At 40.2% G+C, this 19,000-nt stretch overlaps 2 protein-coding genes across 2 annotated transcripts; both read right to left on the reverse strand.

Moving 5' to 3' along the window:
- Positions 1-4,091: 4,091 nt before the first annotated feature.
- On the reverse strand, positions 4,092-14,127 carry LOC104445275 (vesicle-fusing ATPase). Its single transcript, XM_018874599.2, is given in 22 exon segments — positions 4,092-4,451; positions 4,646-4,711; positions 5,370-5,492; positions 6,242-6,329; positions 6,417-6,475; positions 6,625-6,684; positions 6,774-6,834; positions 6,937-6,979; positions 6,982-7,067; positions 8,439-8,649; positions 9,019-9,152; positions 9,455-9,537; positions 9,664-9,729; positions 10,455-10,510; positions 10,589-10,688; positions 11,084-11,192; positions 11,283-11,437; positions 11,799-11,969; positions 13,286-13,336; positions 13,427-13,508; positions 13,584-13,679; positions 13,935-14,127. Coding segments are annotated over 22 exon segments (2,262 nt in total). The 5' UTR covers positions 14,123-14,127; the 3' UTR covers positions 4,092-4,277.
- A 2,238-nt stretch (positions 14,128-16,365) lies between these two features.
- On the reverse strand, positions 16,366-18,621 carry LOC104445169 (40S ribosomal protein S18). The gene is made up of 4 exons (XM_010058998.2): positions 18,480-18,621; positions 18,180-18,340; positions 17,008-17,196; positions 16,366-16,740 (listed from the first exon to the last, which is right to left on the reverse strand). Exons 1-4 carry the CDS (start codon positions 18,480-18,482, stop codon positions 16,635-16,637), a joined length of 459 nt encoding a protein of 152 aa, XP_010057300.1. The 5' UTR covers positions 18,483-18,621; the 3' UTR covers positions 16,366-16,634.
- Positions 18,622-19,000: the final 379 nt, after the last annotated feature.

Consider the following 19,000-nt stretch of genomic DNA (forward strand, 5'->3'; position numbering starts at 1 on the left):
GGGAGGGTTTAGCTTCGACAATTAAAGGAATTTGATGTTCATCCACATTTTCATTCTTTCCCCTACCACCCCCACAACTAAATGAATTCCACATCTCTTGTAAGTGTTCTCGTTGTTTGTATGGATTGGAGAGATTTACAGGCGACCATTCTCGTCGGCAAGGCTTATCTCATCCAAAATTGATGTTCTCCGTTGTTCAGGACCACCCCAAAAGAGCCATGTCAAAAGTGATGTTCTGTATTTTTTATTCCAACAAGCAAGCTGTTCGGTGAACCAATCAGAAAAATAAGGACAACCTCAGCAGCATTGACCGGTACTTATGAGCATATTTGAAAATATTCGCAAAAGAAAGAGTAGTTGCCAATAGGAAAGCTTCGCACAATTAGAAGAATACCAAGATATTAACAAACCCTGGCTTTAAAAACTTAGCAAAATTAGCTCCTCTTTGACTAGTGATGCAAAATCAGGTCATTTTTTATTCCTTGTTTAGAAAAGAAAAAAATAAAATTGACAACAAGTAATACCAAAACGTTTAAAGACTGGTTTAAAAGACGAGGGAAAAAAGAAAAAGAGCAAAAGTTTAAAGAAAAAGCAACAAATTACCATAAGTGACTTATGACAAAATTCCAATAAAACAAGAAAAAAAAAAAAAAAAACTTAATGACAAAGATACGACTGTCGGCCGACAATTCAGTTGATGCCAGGTCAAAACTACAAAAATATTGACTTCTCCCCATTGATGCTAAATTTGACCTTGTACGAGAAGCTACTGAACGACCATCGACCATTCTAGATTTTATTATTATTGTTCTTTTTCCTCCTCCTTTTTAGCTTTCTCTCTCTTATCACTGTTCATCTTCTTCGATTTTCTTCGACCTCCGAGAACGTGGGTCTTCAACTGAGAACGCGAGCTCTATCCTCACCTGGAGAATCGTCCACTCCATATAAGATTCCAGCGCCTTCAACCAACCGAGTTCTTCTCTTCTGTTCGATTCGCTCGATTAGACATGGAGAATCGACAATGTAGGTGTGGAAGCAGGGCGCAATGGTTCTCAGCCCCAAAACTGCAAGTTGACGGGTGAGGGTAGGTCCCCCGAGACTCAGCTATACATGGAGTGCTAACGTCACGCATCACGGTGTGGGTTCTCAACAACCCCTGCAAGGCAATATAAAGTTGCTAACGTCACGCATTTCGTCGCAGCGGGAGGCCAGCCCCCCAGGCTATATTCCGAATTGCGAACGTCAAGCTCGGCGATGTGGGATTTCTGTTAGGATTTCATACCCACTCCCCCCAATTGGCCCATGGCCGTTACTTATATCTTATATCAAGTAAGGTTCTCAGCCCCAAAACTGCACTTGTGGGGTGAGGGCAGTCCCAAAGGCTATCGTCACGCTAGGCGATGTGAGACCTGCAATAGGATTTCATACCCACTGAAGCTAACCTGCAACTGGTGCGTTTTCATATATGTCCGAAAATCGAAGCAAGTGTTTTGATTCGTTAAAATTTTGACAACCAGTTGTTTCTTTGTAGTCGATTCATTGTGGCCGAATGATCGTGGGATAGTGGATGAGTTGACTTTCTCGTGTTTTGTTCTAGAGTGGAGGTCGTTAGTGTACTGTTTCCGATGCCCGCGGTCAATGCTCGTGTGTTGAAGTCTTTCATCATGCTATTACCACTAGAACCGACGGTTTCCAGTGCACTGGGATTTTAGAAAGTAGCGGCTGACTGTGCCGTCTCCTTGTGAATCGAAACATCTCGGAGAAGTCTACCATCCATCGTTGACTGGACAACGTTTGCACAATTTTCGTCCAAAAACCGAGAGAACAGAGAAAATATTACATATGGCCCACCTGTGGCAGCTCCAGCTAGCAAACTGGCAGAAGCAGAAGCATGGCTTGTTGCTGAAATGTGGAAGTACCGTATGCCCCCACCGTTTAAGGTAGCGGCCCTGACTGTTCTAGCTGGAATTTTGGGCGCTGGGCCGGATTAGAGAACTGCACATTCTCTTGCCCACTATTCTTTTGAATTTGCTGGGATAATCTTTGGCTGACTTGGTGAGTCTGGCGTTCCTTGAGGCATTTCCAGCATTTGGCCTGGCATCGTGGCCTTAGAAAAGCTTTGAGAGACATCCAGACGTTGTCTCTGCTCCTGGAGTTGTTGGGGAGGACTTGGTTGCTGCAACGCCATCTGTTGCACACAAAGTGACTGTTGCTGCCTCTGAAGCTGAATCTGGTTGTGCAACATTGGTAACTGCAGGCTTGATTGATCAGGCATCTGTGAGTTCAATGTACTCTGCTGTTGATTCTGATCCATAATATATTGCTGCCGCAGCTGATGTAAACTTTGAGGAACAATGCATTATTTATATATCGAACTCGAGTAAATTGTATACAAGAACGAGCAGTTCAGCTTGGAATTAGTTCAGTTTAGAATGCATTAGTACATGAAGGAGAGGGTCAGATGTGAATCCCCCTTGCTCGTCAATCCTCAGCTTCTTCCTCTTCCTACCGGGTCTCATCATCCTCCAATTCAGCTTGCATCACAAACAATGTAGCAATTACTTCCCACATTTCTCTTAGCTTATTTATGTTTCTTCTTCAAAAAAATGCTCATGTGGGTTGGTTTTGAGAGTGACATATCTGCCATCTCTCTCTGTCCTCTCTTTGGGGAGAGAGCTTCCAGAGTTCCATGTGATTGCTCAATTGTCCATCTTCTTGATTTTGTATTCATTCTAAGGTGGATGTCTGTCTCCCAATAAAAGCTTCAGCTTCGATCACTCAAATTTTCGATGTTCCCCTTTGTTTCCCATCAAACAAATCGCATCTTCTTTTGGAAATCCTAGCCATTTTTAGCATGATATTGAGGAATCTTATTGCTCTTACTCAAATAAGCATGAAATGTATCCTTGCATATTTGTATGGTGAACACGTGTCTCCCAAACCATAAGTTTAAGTTGGTTCTTGCATATACATTCGCCTTTAATAAGAATTTAAATGAGTAATGGCCACGGTACAATTCTTTTTGACCCGCCTCCTTTTGCATATGCAGCTTACAGTTTAAATGAGTAATCACTCTCAAGATTAATTGACGATGTTGCTTACTCTAACATTATAGCAAAGTAATTGCAGCTTCCTCAACATTGATTGACCAACTTACGGGAATCTCTAGAAGATGAACCGTATCCCACTTTTTAAGCACCATCTTTTTGCATTAAGACGATTAGTCTTAAAACTAGTAAGACAATTTTACAATGTGTTATGACTCCATATATTTAGTTGTGACGACACCTCATAAACTTATGCGATACACCTAAATTATCACACAAGTGATCCTAACTTATGTGGTTCGAGTGGAGGACCTGGCCGAGGACTGCCTCTGGCAGGCGGTGACAAATGGAGGGAGTGAAGCTTAGCTGTTCTGGCGCAGCTGAATTAGGGGTTGTCCATGGTCGATCGGTCACGTTCACTTTGGATAAGATAAAGGCACTAAAACATTTAGGTTAATGGGTCGATTATTTTGCAAAAAGATCAACAAAGAACGAAAAGAGATCAAGCGAGGGGTCGAAGCAAAAGAGGAAGATGACTTTCGTAGGAAGCGTCGCGCAACAACACATGTTCCATTCCTTTGCAAGCACAAAGACGTACGGGAAGACACGCATCTCCAACGTTTTCCCTAGCAGGTGTAAACTCCCGCTCGACTGCGACTTCGTACTGTAAAGCATTTCTAGGTTTTAAGGTAAATGTCCTAGGAAACTTTCACATAACGTCCAGCTCTTAGTAGATGTCTGCTGGTGATGCTTTCGTGCAACGATGCTGATGTGGATCGACGCCCGGAAGATGCGACTGGCATATTCTCCATTAAGTACCCAGGAAATATACAGGAAACAGTAGAATGTCTACTGATGTCAATGGTTATTTTCCTCCAAAAGCCCGGTTGAAGTTGGGAGCTTAATTTTGCGAAGTCGTCTGCGAAAAGGAATTCTGCACAATCCTCGAAAGCATGGAGCAAAAGGCCATGATATCGAAGTTTCTGATCATGAGAATACCACGAAACAAAGGTCTATAATTCATAGGGACCAGTGTGCTTTTTCAAGTAACCGTTGGTTAACTTCTTGAATAAATCGTGAGCGTTTGCTACTCAACAAACGAACAAGTCATGCCAACTGCAAAGCATTTTAGCAAAGAGAAGTTTGGAAAAGATATATAGATCGTCAATGAAAAGAATAAACATATGGGACGCTACAGTGGTCAGCTGCATCTTAGTAATGAACAACGTTTTAGAAATAAGAAATCTTGATCTTCTCTCTACCAGAGTAAATAATGGCCTCAAGACAATCATAGAAATGAGAAAACTTGATCTTCTCTCTACCAGAGTAAATGGCCTCCGCAGCTCCACCATGCTCACCCTGGGCCGCCATCTCTATCAGCATGTAAAGCTTCTTGATGGGCATCTAAGAAAAGTAGGAATCATGACAGCACAAGTTAGACTCTCTCTCTCTCCAAATGGATGGGAAAACAGCATGGAGAACGAAGATATCTTAACTCTCTAGTCCTGAATTACGCAATTTAATGAATTTCTGTTGCATATCATCACTCTAACAAGGCAAAACATAAGAAAGCACAAGTAGATAGATCTAAATCTTACATTGTTCAGAGCCTCGGCAGCTGCATCAACATCATCTTCAGAGAAAACCTTCAGCTGTTCCAACACCTGGAGGAGGAAAAAAGAAAGTCATGTATACATACATATAGAGCTCCATGGTGATGTCAAAAGCTTCACATCCACATTTTGGATTGACGCAACTTAATTAACAAGATACTCTAGCCTGCAGAATTTGCTTCAGGAAACTTGCAAGAAAAACCAGATTCACAGTCAATTAGATAAAGTCAAATCTGAGATATTACTAATCCAGCGCTTTGAATGAGGTCTGAACTGTTCTCATACAACGAACGCATGACTTTTTATAAACCAGCCCATCCCATCCCAATCCCTTTATCCTCCCAAACTCCCCTGCTTTCTGAGGAAAAGGGACTCCAAAGTTGCTATCATGTTTTGCTGTTCAGGAATATTAGATTCCTCAAAATTCACAATGTCTAGGCTAATCCAAATGGTTAATCCCATATCCCTCTTCTTGAATTGAAATCTGATGAAGGGATGCTTTCGATACAAGCACCTCCAGACCCCCAATATTTGCAAGAGAATCAGAAACAAGGGAAGTCAATAAATAACTGGTTTTTTAAAGCAGATATAATTGTCTTTAAAACAAGACTGCTGCACATTTCTACCCCTCTATCTCACGTTTTCCAGCGGAAGAGAAATGAAGAAAGAACAGCAGAAAAACACCAAACTAGCATCTATAGCAGTTTACCTTCTTTGCGTCCTTTGTCTTCAATGTGGGGACATGGTAAGTGACAGAAAAGGCACCACAGACATCAACTGAATCCAAGAAACTCACTTGACTTGTTGTCCCTATCACGAGAAGCTTCTTTCCCTGGAAAAGATAAAGCCAAATGTATGTATATGACAAGCTAAAAAATTCAGTGTGAAAAGGACACTGGAATCGAACCTTGTAAGTCAGAAACCACCAACTAAATCAGTAGAGATAAAAACAGCTAATACGATACCATTAGAATCACAATGCACAGAGGAACACAGTGCATAACCTAATACTTAACTAGTGAAAGCATATTTACTAATAACATTCTATTTGTCATATGTCTATACTAAAATGCATCTGTATATGATAATGCACTCAATCTTGAGGACATACATATAAAAAAAGCTTCTTCCCCCTGGACAGCCTTGAGAAAACACACATGAACCAAGGTTGCACTCAGTCTGTTGCTTTCTACAGTAGAACAAACTTCACTACTTCTCCATCTCAAACAAGAAGACCAAACAAGCCAATCATTCTAAGGTTAACATGCACGAAAATAATACCAATGAACTGAATCTTAGTTTCTCAAACTCAAATTTCTGATTAGCACCTGTCTCATGACATTATTATTGTTTTCCCTCAGCAACATGACCAGGGATTATTGATTTCTACATTCTCGCTCATAATTTACATTTCCTGGGAAGTAGGGGAACTAATTCCCACCCATCCACCTTGAAGCATTCTTAATTCAACAATAGTAGTAACTTTCCTGGCATTAACTTCCAGATGAAATTGTAGAAAAGGGTAGTTACTCTTCACACCAACATCAATTTGTAAATAATGGCAAGGGGAGAAGGAACTACCTTTGGAGGAAGACGCTTCAAAAGGACTAACAATGTCTGTAATATCAAATTAGAAAATCGAGGACCAACGGCGACATAATCCAGTAGCCTGCAAAACAATTCACTCAAGTCATACTGATCTTTTAATGCCAAGGATGACTATAGAGGTTGAATAATATAAATCAACAGAACTTACCTTTCAAGGTCATCAAGGATGATAATGCTCAATGGAGATTTGTATGCATCCTCAAAAACCTATCAAAGATTAGAATCCATTACAAACCTTCCCCAGTCATTTTGAAAAATGTAAGATAACCACGCCTCAAGTTAGTTAAAAGTGGAGGGGCAACAACTAATTTCCTATTCATCAAAGCACTAATCGACAAGATATAAAGGTCAAAAACCTTTGCAATTTGTGCACATTTGGTGCTCTCATGCAATCCAATCATAGTTTCGGCCGAGACCTAAGCATCAATAAGAAAATCAGAAATTAAACAGATGCACAAAGAAGTCTGATTACTCAAAGAAAGCATAGCATGGAGCAGAAGATTACAATCTTAACAAATGGAAAATCACTGTTGATGCCAACTGTAGCTGCCAAAGCAGTTTTGCCACTGTACAACAGACAAAATTTTTAGACTATTCCCAATTGTTTTAAGACATAGGAAAAAATGCTTAGCAAAAACGAAAAGCAATGCTTTAGAAAACCCAAATACCTGCCACTTGGACCCTCCAAGAGGCAAGTGACAAGCGGACTCCCTTGCTCACTTTAACTTGCCCAACCAACAGCATTGCTGTCTCAAGTATGTGCTTATGTCGATCACCACAACTCACCATTCCATTAAGCCTACAAAAATATTTGCATAAACAAATGAGGCAGTGGCACATGCTTAATAGTGTTTGCTCTGTCTTTAACTGGAACATAGGAACAAAAGCTAATAATTAATGAAACTTGAATAGAAGCTCACAAAGGATGTGTATATTAAAAAATGCTGTCAGGTTTATCTTACTAAATAAGAAGTCAAAACCTGACGTCATTTTAGCATCTTTATGAGATGGCGCAAAAGGTGCTAAAGCAACAACACTATGGACTCTCCAAGCAGAATTAAAAATTCACATCCGCAATTGCTTAGTGAGATTGCCACAGTTTCATGATCATTTTTGGCAGAACAAAAAGAATGCTTTCACGTCAATTTGTCAATTAGGAGAACCCTGGGCTCTAAGATTATGGTAAGCATGTGTAAAAGAAGCATGTGGGAAACCCATTTATTTTCACACAGTCCAATCTATTTGCATAATGAAACTTGAAATGCCTTCCTCTGAGCCAACAATGGACCGGACATCTTTATGGATAAAACTTGTAGCAAATTTAACTCCCACACCTCAGCTCAGAGAGAATTTTCTGAATTAGTCCCCTCCTCTTCGTTATCTGTTCAAGAACTAAATCTATACCAAATCTAACATATAATTCACCATGGACCACACATAATTAGGTAAGACCACACATTAAAAACACATCAGATTAATCTATTATGATTCAATAATAACAAACACCAAGTTGAGAACCTAACTCCAAACAAGAAAGCAGTTTCAAAGAAATCAACTCTCATCTCAGCTTCGTTCATGTTTAACCAGATATTTGTTCTTGTAATTACCTATCCATAAGTAAAAATCAGAGATCCTCCTACATTTTAATAAGAATCACTTGTGTAATACTAAAGCCTGCAGCTACAGCAGCTAAACCATCTCTAAGGCATTCATTGTGTTGTTCTACATGTGATCATTTATACTGCATACAGAGATTCAGAGAAAGCTTTAAGGAACCTATTGCGAATCAACCTTTTTTTGCTTCCCCCTTCTTAATGACCTAAATCTCAGTCCTCAGGAGGCTAGTACTAAAAGGACATCACATTATACTTTACCGTTGTGAACAAATGTACTTTCCTTCCCTCGCTATACATGATGGACAGGGAAAGTATCATTTGAAACCCAATAAAAGTATCAACTGGGGGAAAAACAGTTACTGACTCCACTTAGTGGGATAATGCTTAGTTTATGGTTAGTGTACCACTAGATTTTTGGGCAAGCAATTTTGAAAATGTGTAATTTTACATGCAATATCCAGTCATAAATTCTTGCTTCACTGGAACTGAGGATTATAAGAACATTGCTACAAAAGATAGATGTTTGGAGAATATCAACATTCAATGATTCCTACCTGCATCTTTCCAAGTCATCTGTGGAAGCTCCAAATGCAGCAACGATTTCTTGGAGTGCATTCAAAAAATCATTCCTAGTGACTTTGATACTCTCTTCATCCACAGGCTTCGTAAGATCATCGAGACTTAATTGTCTATTCAAAGCATATGATACGGCACTTTTCACAACACCTTCAATTTCTGCACCACTGTAGTTCTTTGTCCAAGCAGCTGCACAATCGCAAATCGCAAATAATGTAGGGTCATCTCCAGAGATGAATTAAGCGTCACCCTTTGTAGCATATGTGCCTTCTTTTTCTTTGGTAATTAAGAACCTCCCAATTCTCAGAGAGGACAGTGGCCACCAGGCTGGGGACCCAGTAGTTCTATAGTATAGACATAATGCGTACAGAAATACGAGAGTTAGCCAATTTGGTCAAAGAAACACGAAAAATCATTTGAACTACACTACTACCATATCATATGCCAATTTTTCTGCTTCCGTATGACAATGATCACTAGAATAAGCCACTTCTAAAATAAAAATTGAAAATGTGCACCATGAAGTTCCATTCTAGTAAAAGCGACCAGCTGACTTACCAAGATCCTCAAGTATGACATCATCAGCAAGAAAGGAATTCTCATTCATCTTCTTCGTGTGGATCTCAAAGATTTCGGTGCGACCATCCTTATCAGGAAGGCTTATCTCAACTTGTACCTCCAAGCGTCCTGGTCTGCAAATCCAATAGTCCAAAATGTAAAGAACATCTTTAAAAATCTATTTTTACCTCTAAAACCAATATTGTAAAAATACATATGATCCTGCCAAAAGTATGACGCCACCACATGTCAACAAAAAGATAACATTTTTTTTTGTCCTCATAGTGCTTGACACAATAATGCTTAAGAGCAACAATAAAAGAATCTCTCAAGAAGTTGCATGATGACTCGTGAGTGCTTTTTACCATCTGAGGATATTAAAATAGCAGCTAAAAGACTTGGATATGAAGAACTGGAAGAGAAAAAGAGGGACCACCTCAGAAGAGCCTCATCAAGAAGATCTTTTCTGTTGGTCATTCCAATAAGCAAAACATTGTTCAGTGACTCTACACCATCAATCTGAAAATCAGGTACTATATCAGCAGCAATGATTGGTATTAATGAGCATAACAGAAAATATTCGCGAAAAAATGGACCTAGTCAAATAACTTCGCACATTTAGAACACTAAGATACTAATACGAACCTTTGTAAGTAGCTGGTTTACAATACTGTCATGAACTCCAGTACCATCTCTTGTTGATCCTCTTGACTGCCAAATCAGGTCATTTCATATCTTTATTATAGAAAGTTGACAACCAGCAACAGTCTATGAAACAATAGGACAGAAAACAGCCATTTAAGAGGCACCCCCCAAAAAAAAAAAAAAATTAAAGGAACAAGAAGCAACAAATCACCATGATTATTTTCATGATTGAGATGCGACTATTAGCAAAAACACAGTTGATGCAATTGACGCTTCAATTTTACATCCATTGTTCCTTTTCTTTAACTTTTTTTTTGAGAGGGAGGGAGGGGGGTGTTGGTGGTTGTTGAGAAAAGTTCTGCGTCGCACATGTTTTCTGTCATACTTGATAAGAATTCTAGGAACGATTTAGGCACCTCAACATAACATATTTTTGGTTAAAAAAAATGTATATCAGATCAGTGAGAAGTGAAAGTAAACCATCAGGGAAAAATCCTGAAGCAGAACCTTGAAAACTATAAAGGTCATTATAGAGCAGCTACCAAGAAAACAAAATATGAAAGTCTACCCTTACAATTCGCTAAAGTTGACCTTATACAAGAAAAAAAACCCTGTCAACACAATGTCTGCTACTCTATATACACTGCTTCCACAACTTAAGCCAAGACAACCAGTTAAAAAGTTCCTCAAAACTAAGAAATGAAAGGAAAGATGACATTTGCTCCTAAAGAGACTAAGCTATTCGACACTATAGAGGACAGAAATGCATAAATCGACCAGATAATTCATACCTTGCATATAGCATCAATTTCATCAAAAATGATGACATGCAAATCACTCTCGTCACCTGAAAATTAAGGAGAAGCAGAAGTTACAGATACTTGCTAAAAAGGATTCATAAATCCAATTCATTTATCTGAAATACCGTGAGCCCTCTGATCCTGTTCAGCATCAGCAAATAAATCTCGAACATTCTTCTCAGTTTCACCAACAAATTTGCTCATCACTTCAGGACCATTGACTATCTGGCTCAGAAAATGAAGTCAAATTGAAAAAACAGACATACATACAAATAATTTACAATGTGAGTAGGTAGGTCTACATATGTGAGTACAAAGGTCCGTTCGCATGCTTACATCTTAAAGCTGATTCAAACATGCTCAGCAAAATAAGTAAACTACCATACAAACAGTAACGAAGCTATGTCCAATAGGATTCGAGGTTTTGAGAAATACGGGAGACACATCCTAAGCAAATGGGAGAAAGTAAAGGCCGGGCAGCAATAAACTTCTAAGTCCTTGACCTTCATGGAAACTAAGTATTATTGATTAATTTCACCGATACCCATCTTGGATTGAAAGCCTTTCATGAAAATAGCATTCGTAGTGATTGAACAACCACAAGAGATAGCATACCATACCTTTGGTTCTTTGCCATTCAACATCTTCCCTATTTGACGAGCCATTAGGGTTTTGCCAGTACCAGGAGGGCCATAAAGCAGCATGCCTTTTACGTGTTTAATACCAAGCCTGGAATTGACCTTGTATTAGAGTAAGAAAACTGCACCAGAATATAAGACATCATATAAATTGCAAAGCCCAGAATTCTGGTTTCTTTACTTGCTAGTCACATGAGGAGGGAAAACACGAGAAGCAAAAGCCCTTCGAAATATATCGGCAAACTCTGCACTCAAGCCACCAATGCCTAGGGACTGAAGGTTAAATTCCTTCTGCCTAAATATGTTGCTACTGGCAGCTTCACGTTGATTGATGACCTGAATAACAAGACAAAACAGTCAAGACAGAATCAACAAAATTACCACATTATGGTATAATGGCCAATAAAACAGCATTAGGAAGATGTTCACTATCGAAAATTCACACAGGAAAAGAAATAGACTCCAAGCAAAAAGTGCAGAGCAAGATTAAGATCACAGAAGTTTCAGCTGTGCTCCATGAGCACAACAGACACCCTCACTGCACCCAAATTCTAATTCAAGATGCTATTGTTCCTGCAGTCTAAAATCAGATTTAAAGGATATACTGAAAAAAAAATTCACTATATGACTTCAAATCTGGACCACAAAAAAATGAAAACTGTATGAGATGAAAAAGAAAAGAAGTTAAAAGGAAAACCTTTATTCCACTAGCATTTGATGCTTCAAACACAATGTATGTGTCGTTTGAGATCATTCCTCTTTCAGGAGCATTTGACCTTTCTTGTCCCTCCACAGCAGCTTGATTGACCGTGAAGACATAGTTGTTCCCATGATACTCAAATGTTACCCTTTGCCCTACCGTCATAACCTGAAAATACATTTGCATGTACATCAAAAAATTTGCATATCAGTGACAGAAAGGGCAAAATGCACATCTAAGAAAACTTCATAATAGCCATGGACGCAAATAAATACATGACCTTCAGAGTCCCATTTCAATAATTTTAGCTGACATAAAATCAGACTTAAGAATGTCATACTTCACTAAGTCCCCGACAAGGAGACATAAAGGTACAAGATACAATCCTATGCTAAATATGCACCTTTACCTCCAAGTGCACCTATAGTCAGACATTTCCCCACGAATTAAAACAGTGCATTTCAAAGAGATGACATAATATACTAAGTCCTTGACAGGGACACATTAGAGATCCAAGACACAACCGCACCTCAGCAATCTTATGCCGAATTGGCACCTTTATCTAGAAGTGCTCCTATGCTTGGATAATTTCCTTACCAAATTAAGAGATGGATTTCAAATACACTTAGATACAGGAGTGAGTTCCCAAAAATTCTCTCCATTGTACTAGATGTTAACAAGTCCGTTGATTGTCCTCAGTACTTGAACATGTAGCAGGAGTTGTTCAGCAGCTCAAGTTTTATTAATGAAATACTTACTCATCAAAAAACAAAATCTCTCATTCAAGTGATTCAATATTGTCTGGGATGAAAAGTTAGAGAAACTTAGATGGTCCTAGAAATTACGGATTCTAGAGTGTTGGTCAGTGATATGTGTACAGTTTAAGTGGAAATACCACAATATCCTTCATAAACTCATACTACTTATCAAATACACTCACTCCTGGTTTGGCATCACCCAGTTGGGTATTTATGTAGCTACAATCACTTGTAGAAAATGTTCCATGTTTAAAGGGCAGAATATCTCACGAAACCATTTTTCTTTTGTCTAGAGCGTGTTCATCTTTGTCTGCTGCACGTGCACACTCAAATCTATTCATTGGAAAACGTACTAATTTACTTAGCTACGGTGAATGTTGACACATTTCCTCACTCTTTTTTCAGACTTGAATCAGATAATTATAATTAGCTTGAAAATGCGGTTCTTATCCGTTTGGAAATTTTTATGCAGAAGTTAAGCTCTTCTACTTATCCCAAAAGAAAGAGCTCATTCACTCATTTGTGGATTGTGGTTCAGGCTACCTCAAGAGATACTCTGTTCCGTGCCTCATAAACTAGCAAGTGGATCGTGAATCTCTCCACAAAAGCGGGAAGAATAAAACCTTTTAAATCATTAACTTGACTAAATGAACATAATCTCTACACTCCAAGACTGATTCCGGCATTACGCGAACTGGAATTATTCTGAAGAAAAGTATGTAGTACCTGGTTGATGAACTTCTTCCGTAGCTGATTAGCCAGCAGAACAGCATCAATCTACAAAATTCACAAGAACACAAGAGGACGTTTCTTGAGACTGCTATTCCCACATAGAAAAGCAGGACAGTAGGCTCACGACATGCAAACCTCTTCACTTCTGGCTCCTCTCTTGACAAACTCCAACTCGAGCATGAGCAACGCCAGATCGAAATCATCCGGTGGCACGAACCTACATTCGCAACAACCCGTTGAGACAATCTCCATTTGCTACAAATGCGAGTACCACGGTTCGCCGTGAACTAACCTGCTAACAGAGATCGAGTCACCGGTCGAAACCCTCGCATAGCGCCGTTGAATGGTATTCAGCGCGATGTGACCAGGGCGGATATTCTCGTGAGGAGTTTCTCTCAGTTAAGGCCAACACACAATCACTGGACAGTTCGAGCAAAGATCGCACAACACCACCAGCAAACAATCACACGCTTAGATAGACAGTCCTCGCAAGCAAGAAAACCAAAACCATCGATATCTATCGCTAACTCAACCATGCCGACGAAACCAACACCTCGAACGAGACGATCATGCACGTAAAACGATCAAATGACATGCAGGTTGACGACATCATAAGAACGTGACTCGCGAGGGAAAAGGATATGAGAGCGAGAGGACGAAGGAATCCCCGACGGAGGCGAAGGGGAGCCCCGTGGTGGCGCCGGGGACGGTGAAGCGGTGGAGATCGGAGGGACAGCAGTAGGCGAGGTTGGTGAGGGCGAGGTCGGCAGCGGGGGTGTTGGTGACGATCAGGGCGGACGGCGACAGTGGCTGGGAGGACACACCTGCCATGGCTTCCACTGGAGATTGCCGCGAAGACGATGAAGATGAAGATGAAGAAGGAACAATGCGGTCACATTTATAGCGTTCGGTTCCGGGGCGTTTTCTTCGGCCGTAAGGAAACGAGAGAGGAGAGGAGAGGAGAGGAGAGAAGAGGAGAGGAGAGGGAGAGATGGTTAGCGCGGGAGAACGATTCTTCCCAGCGGCTTCGTCAGTTAATGACAGGTAACACATATAGCAACTTAATAATTAAGCTATACTTTTTATGCTTTTCTTATGCATGGGGTTATTCTCTTGCCATGTATGATCAAGATCTCGAAATCTTTTTCCTATTTCGACGAGCCCCCGTTGACATAACCATTTTGGGAAAACTTCAGAGGCGACGTTCAGATTTGAATTTGGACGGGGCCCAAGTTTCCAGTCGGATGAGCGGACCTTTGGGTTCGGTTTGGCCCAAATCGTGCCTTCGTGATAGTAAGACATCGTGATGGATTCTGTTTATTGCTAGGGGTGTCAAATGGGCGGGTCAAATTAGGTTTGGGTCGCATCGAAAATGGCTCAATCCATATTGACTCATTTAATCTACTTTGACCCATATTCATATAATGCAAATCTAGTGATCAAGACTCTATGTTAAAACATATTAATATTGTAGGAAAAGTCATGCCCACTTTAAGCTATTTACATTTATATGTTAATTGAATAAAAACTTCAAATCAAATTTAAAAAAAAAAAATTAGTAAATAAAATAAATATAAGGATCTATAAATTAAAATGTTTTTAAAGACTCAGAAAGAAAAAAATATTTATAAAGAACTTAGGGCTGGCAAACCCATTTTGCAACCCGGATTTAATTAGCTCAATTTCACATTGGTGACTCTTTTATTTTTAAATGTGTTATAAATAAGTTGAGAAAAAATAAAGATGAAAAAAATAGATCATTAAGGACCCATAATTCGACCCATTTTCCAAAACCCACACCCACTCAAGCAAGTTACGTGGGTTAACTGTACAGACAGTTCAGAGGTCTTGAAGGATCGAATTGACAATCATAAGATTCTACGAAAAGCCAGAGTGTACCGGCAACGATGACTCATATACTAAGATGGACCGAGACGAGGAAAACTCAAAGACAAAGAGATGGAGATCGCTTATTAATTTTTTTTTTTTCGGAAATATAGCTTTCATTACTTAATCAACATCCGAAAAACGCAAAATCTCAACATCAGAACATAAAATTAACCTGTTTATAAGAGGGTTATATACTGCGGGGGATAGGTAATCCAGTCGAGAGGTTGATCGTACATTCGCAAGTCAAGATTTATCGACTTCATTTATCAATCAACGTCATCCAGCAGCTGACGGTTGATCGTACATTCGCTCTAAATATCGAGTCACAAAGCCGAGCGAGGCCTCTTAAGTTTCCCCTTTTAGGAGCTAGCGTCTGAGCCAATGCGAAACTACTGACAGCAAAGATGCAAAGCCGAGCATGGCTATCGGTGTTCAAGCCGTCAAACGCGAGTTGTAGGGTCAATACCGTGTGAATTAACCACCACACTGAACGCAACTTAGAGACTAGCTGACGTTGTGCCCAACAGAGAATAGACAATTTGGCACAGGATGTCTTGTGTCGGCCGCCCTCATCCTACTTCTACCGCCATCCTGTAGGTCCCAGCCCGATCACCACCTGTTTCATTTGCCCCGAAACGATCGAAAGTTTCCCGAATTTAACACTACCGTACTGACTTGTCAAATGCCATACATAATATTTCCAAACAAGAACATTATTTTCAAATTTTGAAAGGAAAGTCATGAGCAACCAGTAAGAGCAGACAAACAGCGGATAAGTTTCGACTTCCAACCATTGTGTCTTCCCTTCCACTACCAAGCAACTAGTACACCAAAGCCAATGAACAATATCCGAGTCTCCTTTAGATGGAAACATGCCAATGCCCATCAATCATACACTCATTCCATAATCTCAGAATTCTCGCACTCCTGAAGGAAGTTACGGACTTTAACAGAGAAATTCCATAGGAGGACTTCCACATTTCAAATGCAGATGACAGACAACTTGTCCAGTTCACATCCAAGCCCCCCCGTCAAGTTCAATGCAACTGCGTCTGTTCCAAGATATATAACCAGCAGAAAAATAGAAGCACGATCTATCTACTAGTCTGCAAAGTCGACCAAGGCTCACTGCCATCATTAGCGGCCAAGGCGGTACTCACATCCCCACCAAACTCACAATGGGCTATTAAATCGCATGAATAACATTTACCATTCAACAACAAAATTGTCCGGACCTCTCATTGCTTGCTTAATGAAACTGATTATCACTTAAAACTTTGATCCGCTTTACTTCACTAACACTTCAGCAATCAGGCCAGGCAAAGCACATCGTACAACTAGGGCAAGGAAATAACCTTGAGCTATAATTGTATCAGAGTCCACGCAAGGAACTTCAAACAAAAAACACTACCCCAAAGACATTGAATGTAACACCCATAATTAAAAGTAATACTCAACGCTTCTTGGAGACACCAACAGTTTTTCCTCTACGTCCAGTAGTCTTTGTGTGCTGGCCACGAACACGCAGGCCCCAGTAGTGCCTCAAACCACGGTGGTTCCTGCATTATTGCAGTGCTAAAGTCAGATAATGACATAAAGGAAGTTCTGCCAAATTGGTTACTAGCAGAAATAACTGATGCGACATGCTAATTACTAGCTTTGACAGTTGAAATTGATGGGAGACTCTACTCACAAGAACATACTACTAGAAAGAATTGTGACGCAAATGCCAATCTGCTACCCCACATATTCACACAGAAGGAAAAAGACCATGGGACAGCAATGTAAATCAATCTACAGTAGCAAAATAAGCAAATTCTGGTCACCTGATCTTCTTCAACCTCTCCAAATCATCTCTCAGCTTCATGTCCAATGCGTTGGAGACAACCTGAGAGTACTTTCCATCCTTGTAATCCTTCTTTCTATTCAAAAACCAGTCTGGAATCTTAAATTGGCGTGGGTTGGCAACAATGACCATGAGGTTGTCTAGCTCAGCAGCAGTCAATTCACCAGCCCTGGTGGAAAAGAAAAACATTCTAGCATTAACACATCAGAAATACCAATTATCTTGCAAGAAATTTTAAACCAAATCATACAAGGGACTAAAACATACTAGACTTTGCATCCTCTTAGCACCAATTAGATGCACTGCAAATAAAATAAGAAACAGTGGAAAAGGAACTCTGACAGAAAGGAAACGGGGCGCCTGCAGCTAGATAACAGGTTGAAATTTTCCTAAGCCATCCCGTGACCTCCTTCATATTATTCTCAACAAGATCAAGGACAGTCAGCATATATATAGCATACTCTTAACATAACACCTACACAACCCTAAAGTAATGAATTGAAGTCCCCAAGTCATTGATAGATTTGAGCCAAGTAAAAGCACAGAATTAGAAATTAAGGTTTCCACCAATCCAAGTGCCCATCATCGTTTCTGATTAAACCCATGAAATGTCAGAGGCAATTGTTTCCTCAGACAATGGACCTCCTCATAGAACCGTGGGAATCGCTGCATCAAACCCACAACTGGGCAGATCTTCTGAATGCCCCGGACTCGACAGCAGATCAGACTAAACAACAGTCGTCTTCTCTGATTCTACAAATCAGATTCGAAGCAAATCACAGGCCCAACAAAGGATTAAACTAATCATTAGTGCTCTCTTGCAATTCGATACTTCCGCAACGAAGACCACTATTCCCAATTCCTACTCAGATCACAAGACGAAACACCCAAAATCCACATGTTCCCTAGATCATCCACACAATCTGCAGATTGCAGATGCCGCAAAATCATAGCTAATTCGCATCCGACAGTACCCAACTACCTAGGTAGCTCGACCCATTGCGGCAAACAGCTAAAATTCACAAACTTCTTCGCAACCACCGCAATCGCAATCGCATGCGCACCGCACCGCACCCATTTCGCTAAACAAGAAAAACAACGCAGGCAGCACGACGACCGGTCGGGAGCGGGAGACGAGATGGGAAGCCGAACCTCTTGTTCATGTCGACGTCGGCCTTCTTGCAGACGATGTTGGCGAAGCGGCGGCCGATACCCTTGATGGAGGTGAGGGCGAACATGATCTTCTGCTTCCCATCGACGTTGGTGTTCAGCACACGCAGGATGTGCTGGAACTCCTCGTTCGCCACGAGCGACTGCCCAACACAAAAATTCAACACAACACAACACGCTCCCGGTCAGTCAGTCGATCGATCGAAGCAACACAACGAGACCCGGAAGCTCGGATCGGAGCGGATCGGGTCGGGTCGAGGAGGAGGAGCAGCAGCAGCTTACCATGGTCGTTGGGCTAGCAGGCGAGCGAGGCAGAGAGGAGCGAGTCTTGCTTGAAGAGAGAGACGGCTGAAGGACTGGAGCTAGGGTTTTGAGTGTGGTATTTATAGGGGACTTCGATGGGTTAGGGTTTTCTTTGATGTTCCTTTTCCCCCCTCGTTCTTCTGTGCATAAAAATTGAAATTTTAAATAGGATAGAAAGTTACCTAATATATTAAATTATGCCAACTGAAATATATTTATTCTAAACATTATTTATAACACCAAAAATCATAAACTTATACCTTTATGACAAATTTGACCCAAATTTGGATTTATGTTGAACTTTTTTTATAATAAAAAAATCTCAAATGTATATATAAATGACACATTTACTCCAAAAATTTAGTGTCACAAAAAAAGAGTTTAGAACTTTTAGTGTGACAAAAAATTAAGATAAGATAAATGTGTTATATAAATATAAGATCGCGGTTTAAAAATTTCAGAGGTAAAGGTGACACACGAGTATAAATTTAGGATTTATT

The sequence above is a fragment of the Eucalyptus grandis genome, chromosome 5, assembly GCF_016545825.1.
Source record: "Eucalyptus grandis isolate ANBG69807.140 chromosome 5, ASM1654582v1, whole genome shotgun sequence".
Lineage (NCBI taxonomy): Eukaryota > Viridiplantae > Streptophyta > Magnoliopsida > Myrtales > Myrtaceae > Eucalyptus > Eucalyptus grandis.

What these genes read in the sequence shown, in the direction of transcription:
- LOC104445169 (XM_010058998.2), bottom strand. An exon ending in GACGTCGACATGAACAAGAG is followed by an intron (nt 17,197 to 18,179) that starts GTTCGGCTTCCC and finishes CTTTTCCACCAG; the next exon opens with GGCTGGTGAATTGACTGCTG. An exon ending in GAGAGGTTGAAGAAGATCAG is followed by an intron (nt 16,741 to 17,007) that starts GTGACCAGAATT and finishes GCAATAATGCAG; the next exon opens with GAACCACCGTGGTTTGAGGC.